The 8,378-nt window shown below is 38.2% G+C and overlaps 1 protein-coding gene across 1 annotated transcript in view; it reads right to left on the bottom strand.

Moving 5' to 3' along the window:
- LOC107690463 (vacuolar protein sorting-associated protein 53 homolog) overlaps positions 1–8,378 on the bottom strand; it is a 30,504-nt gene that overhangs the window by 9,035 nt on the left and 13,091 nt on the right. Inside the window, exons 8-17 of the mRNA XM_016488820.1 lie at positions 6,429–6,507; positions 6,176–6,319; positions 5,944–6,086; positions 4,258–4,399; positions 4,028–4,126; positions 3,002–3,096; positions 1,795–2,037; positions 1,257–1,404; positions 1,079–1,161; positions 887–965 (exon numbers count right to left, since the gene is read on the bottom strand). Coding sequence (XP_016344306.1) covers positions 887–965; positions 1,079–1,161; positions 1,257–1,404; positions 1,795–2,037; positions 3,002–3,096; positions 4,028–4,126; positions 4,258–4,399; positions 5,944–6,086; positions 6,176–6,319; positions 6,429–6,507 — 1,255 coding nt within the window. The remainder of the gene's footprint in view (positions 1–886; positions 966–1,078; positions 1,162–1,256; positions 1,405–1,794; positions 2,038–3,001; positions 3,097–4,027; positions 4,127–4,257; positions 4,400–5,943; positions 6,087–6,175; positions 6,320–6,428; positions 6,508–8,378) is intronic.

The following is an 8,378-nucleotide window of genomic DNA, read 5'->3' as shown; positions in this document are numbered from 1 at the left end:
TCATAAACATGCATAAAAAACCTTCATATTCATGACATGTGTCATGTCATGATTATGTAGGTGTAATGTCATGATTATGAAGGTGTCATGTCATGATTATGAAGGTGTCATGTCAGTCTTATGCACACCCCTTCAAGTAAAGTGTAACCGAATAGGTAGTCTCACTAGAACCAAGTTTTGTTTACAGCAAAGGACAGCTCTCCTCTGACATTTTTCTTTACAAATCCTCATTTTGTACTTCTAATTCGTGACCGGTGTTTTGTTTTGCTCTCTCCACTCCGCTTCCGCATTAGTCACTTCTCACCGGAGCTTACACTACGCCTATGTCCTACGTCATCCGCTGAAATGCCACTCTCTCATGAACATGCGTACAACAGTTAACGGAAGCTAGAGATTATGGTTTTTAAAGTGTTAAATATGGATATTTTTCTTACACAAATGCATCAATTCACTTCAGAAGGCCTTTATTAATCCCGCAGAGCCATGTGGAGTACTTTTTATGATGGATGGATGCACTTTATTGGACTTCAAAATCTCAACACCTATTCACTGCCATTATAAAGCTTGGAAGAGCCAGGACATTTTTTAATATAACTCCGATTGTATTCGTCTGAAAGAAGAAAGTCATATACACCTGTGATGGCTTGAGAGTGAGTAATTCATGGGGTAATTTACATTTTTTGGTGAACTATCCCTTTAAATTATTAGTGTTTTTATAGATTAACTTTAAGTGAGTGTTATATAACCGCAAAGGTAATTTAAATAAAAAAAAAAATCTGGGAAATTAGAATCTCAATTAAATATCCAACATCAGTAGGTATGATCAATTACACTATAAAAACTTAAACTTTAAACTCGTCTGATAACTGCTATGGTTATATGGTACCTTGCTCATAGCTGTGAGGGCTGGATCACATGCAGCATCCAGGTCCTGAACCAAGAGCTGGATACTGTTTGAGATAACCCTGCCAAACAGAGATATTTATGGGAAAATTACTTAACAGCTAGTAATTAATTTCCTTGGGCAAATACGTTTTTACTTAGTATTTAGGATCAAGTTAGTGTGACTGGTATTTACGTGCTAAAGGTGTCCATCTCCCCAGTTAAGTTGATTCTCTCCATTAGGGACTTGTCCACCTTCTCCTTGAGCTTCTCCTCCAGCTGTGGACATAATATAGGACATCTGAATCATTAAAAAACAAAAACAAAAAACTATTCATTTGTAACATGTGAATGAAGAATGTGTGATGGGTCACCTGCTGTGTGGTAGCCAGGCAGTATTCAGCCGTGCTTAAGATGCTGCAAATAAGACACAACTCTTCCATTGTGAACTTGGCCACTTCTGATCCCTCTTTCTCCTTCAGCAAGCTGCTGATGGTCAGACCACCACTATTGGTGCTGGTCCTGCATGCAAACATGCACAAACATGGTTACTAAAGCACCCTAACTCAACCCTCCGGCCCTCCCGCTGAAAGAAACACAAGAAAGACTGCATGGAAACCACAAGACAGCTTCTCCAAAACAAAGGTATTTTTTGAAACTTCCAAAGACAATAAGGGGTAAACCACACAAGGCAACGGGTGGGGATTTTTTTTTGCTTTGAAGAGCAGCACAGAGAAACCCCACAAATGAGACCACACAGAGACGACCACTCGCTCTCCTCTCCAGCATCACCACAGCATAACACCCTAAATGAAATCCCCAGTGACTAGGAGGATCAAACTTTAACCATAAAAAGGGAGAAAGATGGGGAAAAAAGTGTCATGTGAGGACCAGTCAGGTGGCTCGACTCACTTTGGTAGGTTCCCAGAGAGGATCTTCCAGGCATATTCGCGTAGATACTTCTGGAAGATGGTGGTCAAAGCAATCATGGGTTCTCCGGTGCTCAGCTGCGAGCACTGGACCATACACTTCTTGTAGTACACGAAGAGATCTGCACAGCTGGGCAGCACAGCACCTCCCTCATCTGTACCTGATTTAGGGGGACCCTGTGCCCGGAAATCAGCAACAAAACGGTCGATCAGCTCGCCAAGATTTCTAAGACAGAAAACAAAATGATTAATGACAGTAGGACTAGACGGAATTTGCAGACTTTAGCTGCATTTGCTGCACGTATTCTGAGGTAAAATCTGCATAATTCTGTGGAATGGATTTAAAGATAGCAAAATGTATGTTAAACAGAACAGAATAAAAGATATGAGATTTTTATTGGTAATAAAATTGGTAATAAAAAAATACAAAAGAAAAAAATATATGTTTGCAAGGTTTTTGGGGGATAAATGCGTTTTGCTGGAAAAACTACTAAATAAAATATTTTAAAAAAATACAATTAAATAAAAAAAAAAACTTGGTAACAAAGGATTGTCAAATTTACAAACTATTTAAAAAAACAAAGCTAACACCACATATCTAACTATCACTGAAATCACAATGTGTTAAACTTGCTTTGAACAGCAATGTATTGTAAGGTCAGTAAATAGGCCATCTCTCTCAGCACTGAGTATGCTAACCCCAAGAGAAGAATGTGGACACTCTCATGCCAGACAGGTCAGTGTGAACTGGTATAATGCAAGCCATTGTTAACAGAAAGGTCATTCTGCTTTAGGCAGTGCCAGCGGAGTGTTACATGGGCCAGAGAAGGGCCTTTTACAAAAAGTCCTTTTCTTGGGAGCCTCGTGGGATTAGAGAGAGGGTAAGCAGGAAAAAGAGAGGTAAAGAACGAGAAAAGACAAGTAAAGAAATAAATCAGCTGCTGTTTTCAGGTTGTCTGCAGCATGTGTGGTGAACAGCTAATGGGAACCATTTTTACCCCAGTAGTGAGGTGGAGAGAGTCAGACAAGGGAACTACTAAAAAGGGGGGTACAAGAAAGGGAAGATCACAAGTGCACCTGAAATGGAGGTTGGTAAGGAGGGCCCTTAAATGACCCTGAATGGAATGGACTAATACTTGTGTGACTCATCTGATATGATTGTGCACAATGTTCAAGCACATTTCACTCACTTATCCTGCGACTCGATGTAAACGTAGAGATGAGGCTCAAAGCACTTGGACACAATGCCATGGAAGGGGTTGTCTGGAGCCTTGGGCTTCTTTGGCTGTGAACAGCAAAAAAGTACTTAATCAAGAATTTCTTAAAAAGTGTGTTATTTTAGTATCATTGATTTACTATTTTTCTGTTTTTGTTGTGTTTTTTAAAGATTTTTAAAATATTTTCTGTTCTCACTTTAATTTTAGTTAAAATTTTAATAATTTTGTTTTGTTATTTTTATTACATTTTGTTTTGTTTTTTAATATGTATATATAGTTTTGATTCATATACATTTATTAGTTTTAGTTTATTTAGTTTTAGTTATTTTAGTACATCAAGTTAAACAATAAAAATGAGAAATGTTGCCTTGGCAACTAGATAAAATAAAATAAGTTTGTAATAAAATAAGTTTGTTAAAGTAGGATGAAAACAACAAAAAGATTGTTTAGTTTTTATTTAATTGTATTTATTAGTTTTAGTTCGACATTAGTTCTATTTGAGCTGTGTGCTGCACTGGCACCAGCGTGATGGGGAAAGTGGGAGGAAATCGTATAGCGAAAACATCACAGTGATAACAGTGAACTTCTAAGGAATCCAAATCACCAGAAATGTTACAACTCCTGATACTGAGAACATTGCCAATTTAAAGATAAAAGGAAATAAGTGTGCAATAAATAAAGGATCTGAGCCAAAGTCAAGCTGTTATATTAAAGTACACTTTAAGAGTTTGATAAATAGACGGCAAATAAAGACTTCTAAACACACGGTGCCTTGAATGTTTTCATAACACGTCAATTCCAGACAATATGCGCCTGATTCAAGCCATAGTTCAGATGTGAGTCAAATCAAACTACATTAGAAAGAAATGTAAATTGCATGTTGGAATGGCACCAAATGTAGTATCAGTTTCTATCAGAAGATGGGTGGAGTGGACTGCATGTGGTAAAAATGTGGTCGTTGCTGCATAATAGAGTGCAAATAAAGTTAAGCAGCCTCACTCTATCCAAATCTTCATCCTTTTCTGATATGTTGTCCTCTCCTGACTCGTCTTCCAAAAAGGGGTTTGTTGGTTCTAGAGGGGTCTCAGGTTTTTTCTGCTGAGAGAGCAAAGGAGAAGAAACATTACACAACCGCCAGATTAGCAGCATGTTCACGCCCCAGTAAAACCTTTTTGTGCTTGGCAGCAAACAGGCATGGCATCCAAAACATAGTGCAAGCGTGGTCTCACCCCAGGCCCATTGTTTAAGGTGCAGCCCGAAAAGCGCTTAGCCAGCAGTCCTTCGAAATTGGTGGTCCTCTGAATAGCAAAGAGCAAAAGCTTGACCTCGATCTCCCTGGCACGGGTTCGCATCAGCTTGGCCAGCTCGGTTCTGATGAGCAAATGAAAAACAGACATAGACAAAGGTTGTCAGTGAAAGCTAACGTGCCAAGTAGGACTAAGGCTTCAGGTCACTGCTTTTATAGGCCAGTTTGTGCAGAAGCCTGGTTTGGCTGTTAAAGGAAACCACAGTGGATCAGTGTTGTATTCAAAAGAAAAGATCCAGTTACTGTCAGCTTGAAAAAGAATCGTTTTGTGAGAAGAAAATAAGCCTACATAGGAAGAAGATGGTGGTGTGGTGTATCCATTCTTACATAAAGTTTTGTCAAAAAAAAGAGAAATATATTAGATTGTATTACAGTGGACCTCAAACGTTCTTTCCAGACACTGAGGGTTTTGTAATGACTCTCGAGAGGAATTCGACTATAGACTACACACATACACACACAGCCTACTTTAGATTGTCAATACCAGTACTGAAATCCCAGACATGTAACCAGTTCCTTTCCATCTAATCATTCATGTCATACTGCGCACAATTATGTCTTTTGCTAAATCATGCCACAGTGTGCTGTCTAATGTCTAGTCTTCCAAGCTAACCTCTAAATGCACATGTAAACCCCAGGTGTATTTTCTCAATAGGGTTATGGAGATAATGTGGATTTATGCTGCACTCACATCATGTCAGAATTACGGTAATTACAACTCTACTCAGAACTGCTCATGTCTCCAGACTCAAAAATTATTTGTTTCTATGGCAACACTAATTACGCCACATTGTATCCATGTCTGGCATTGTTATTGAAGACAGCAAAATATACATAATCACTATAAATGCTACACCTCTTTATTCTCTTTTCAATCTTTGAAAAACAGTAAAATTACACAAAATAGTTAACAAAAAAAATGTACAGTTAGCAACATACACTACGGTTCAAAAGTTTGGGGTCAGTACAATTTTTAAATGTTTATATCTCTTATTCTCTGGAAGGATGCATTTATTTAATCAAAAACATAGTAAAGCAATAATATTGTATTACTGAAATATTACAATTACTATAGTTTTAATTACTTTCAGACAAAAATAAAAATCTTACTGCACTCAAACTTGAATGCAAGTGTAACCATCTTTAGTTATAAAGATATTTATAACTATACAAAGGATATTTGTATTCAACATCACATAACACAAACAAGTTTGAGAAATCGAAGCTTTAATTGAACGTTTACATGTAATTAGAAGATCGACTATCTTTTTTTCCATTCAAGTTGTACATTTCTTGCATTAAAAATATAAATAATTCCAAAAACAATAAAAAATAAAAAATAAAAGCAGCATTTCTATCCCATGTGCAATTGCAAATGACTTTTTTGTGAATATGTGAATGTCAAAAAAGAAATAATCCACCTCAGGTGAGCAATGTTTTAATGGCATTATGGAAATTTTATTTACACCCAACATTCTATATCCCGATATTTGCATAAAAATGTGGATGGAAATCTGACTAATGACATGGATGGTTTTCACAAGTCAAGAATTTATGAAGGACCAATATTATGTGAATGCAGCATTAGTGTGAGGTTTTCGATCATTACCTGGTGATATGACAGAACTCTACAGCGATGCGTTCGGTCATGCACCACTCCTCAGGAAACATTCGCCCATACTTTTCTTCATAGTCCACAAGCTGACGCTTGATCCACGCATAGCGCCGGTCTATCTTGTCGAGCCACGCCACCTGTACTCAGGACAAACAGCAGAACAGACCGTAAGTGTGATGGTATAGCACAATTTCAGCATGTACAGGACGCACAAGGTCACACTTACATCCTGGTTTTCTTGGAAGAGCACTAGGTATTCTGAAAGGTGCTGCCTGATGAACTTTTTGATGATCTCCTGCTTAATTCGAGGATCCAGGACATTTGCCACCAAGCAGGCATCTCTGAGAACAATGCTAGTACCTCCAGATTTCTGTAAATATCAAACTAAATGCGTCACAGGAATGATACAGAGACTGGCTATGCACTAATACTGAGAGGTGATTATTTATAATCTTTTCATCAGAGCACTGCATCTGTACCTTTGACCCCTGGGCAGGAAAAGTCTCTTCGAAGTCGGCCAGTATCTGCGTGCCAAGCTCGCTCTGTGCAGCTTTAACTCTGAGGAGCAGCAAAACAGATGGGTGAGTGTTTACAAGACTCCTGGTGGTCTTAGGATTCCCTGGTGTCTAATGAGTTTTAAAAGCAATAAATTCATATTACCAATATGTTAGAATCTAGAGCAATACAAGTGAAATTTTACAATACTTCACACTAATTCTGTTAGAACAAATATAAATATACTCCGTAGTAGCTAACATATATACTACTGAACACACTAACTGAATTAAAAAATTTTTAAACTCACAAATTTCATTAAAAGTTTAACAATGACAACAATGAAATTTAGAAATGAAGATTAAGAGCAGTGAGTGGAATAAATTAAGGGCATGATTCTCCTTTTCTTGTAAATCTTGTTTGATTAATATCAATGACAATGGCAGGTCTACTACATTTAAACTGTAAGGCCTAATGCATAGATCCCATATTTTGAGAAACATTGTGTTTTGCATGTTTACTTTCATAAACCTACTGTTACTTTGCTACTTTGTCAAGACAGGCAATTTGACCTTGTGTAGTCACGTCACTACAAAGCTTTCCTTGCAGAGCATGCAAACAAATGCCACCAATACTGTATAAAGACTGGTATATTCACTACATCTTTTTTACATTTAACTTTGTAACTAAATACCAGTATTTTTGACATCCCTAGTCATGGTCTATCCCTGTGTCTCAGTCTCTATTAGGGCAAAGTGAACAGCTAGTACTTAGATCCCTCTAAATGATGGCAGCTCTTAGAACAACTGGCACTGGGGAAATAAATGGAACAGAGACAGAAATATCAGCTACTTGTAAGAAAACAGATGTAAATTCAAATTGTATTAACTAACAAGGTCAAACTGTATTTTGGACTAAAATCTCAGAAATCTAAGAGGCAGTGTAAAGTAAGCCCAATCCCATCAAAAGGGTTTGGATGAACCACGACTTGATTAGAAGATGCTCTTTTCATTTCTGGATTATTTGCTGGCGCAAGCAGACTCAACACAAGTGTCATCCAAAATAAACAACAAAGATACTCAGAGGGAGAGTGAGCGAAAGAGAGAGATGGAGACACATGTGCTTGCCAGTCAGACACCAGTCTTCAACGTGGCACACGGCTGCCAATTTGCTCTCTCACCAACTCCATTAAGACCTCAACACTGTCTGAACCGCAGCACATCCCTCAGCTGCCGCCCCTGATCAAACATCTCTGCCACACCTCAAAACCAACCAGACATCTCCATTTAGGGACAGTCGGGCTCAGAACGAAAGCATCTCAGTTTCTCTATATTTGGCATGAACTAATATTAAGCATCACAAAAATACAATTAGACTTCGCAAGAATTTCCTCAAGACCTTTTTGTCCTCATAATAGTCAAGTCAAGTCTGCTTTATTGTAAATTCTTCCACATGTACAGCACATACACACAGAGAATTGAAATTGCGTTACTCTCAGACCCTTGGTGCATACAGATAACACTAACAGTAGAACATAAATACAGATAGATACAGATTAAATATAAAATACAACTATACAAATATACAAATAATGTAAAATGTAAAAAAAAAATATATAAAGCAGCACAAGGCACATGGCAGATAGAGTGCAAACCAGTGAAGTAAACAACAGTGCAGATATAATGATTTGTAGTGCAAAAGAGCTTATTCAGACTGATTAAAGTGACAGTGTGTGTGTGTATTTGGGAGGGGGGAGTGGGAGAGTCCGTCAGAGTTCAGTGGTGCGTGGGGCAAAAGAGGGGAGGGGGGGCAAGGTCGGGAGGGAGTTCAGCTTCCTGACAGCCTGATGGATGAAGCTGTCCTTCAGTCTGCTGGTCCTGGCCTGGAGACTCCGCAGTCTCCTCCCTGATGGCAGCAGACTGAAGAAGCTGTGT

This window comes from Sinocyclocheilus anshuiensis, unplaced genomic scaffold, assembly GCF_001515605.1.
Source record: "Sinocyclocheilus anshuiensis isolate Anshui unplaced genomic scaffold, SAMN03320099.WGS_v1.1 scaffold1455, whole genome shotgun sequence".
NCBI lineage: Eukaryota > Metazoa > Chordata > Actinopteri > Cypriniformes > Cyprinidae > Sinocyclocheilus > Sinocyclocheilus anshuiensis.
Note: the sequence above shows the minus strand (reverse complement) of the source record. Positions and strands in the feature narration are given on the sequence as shown.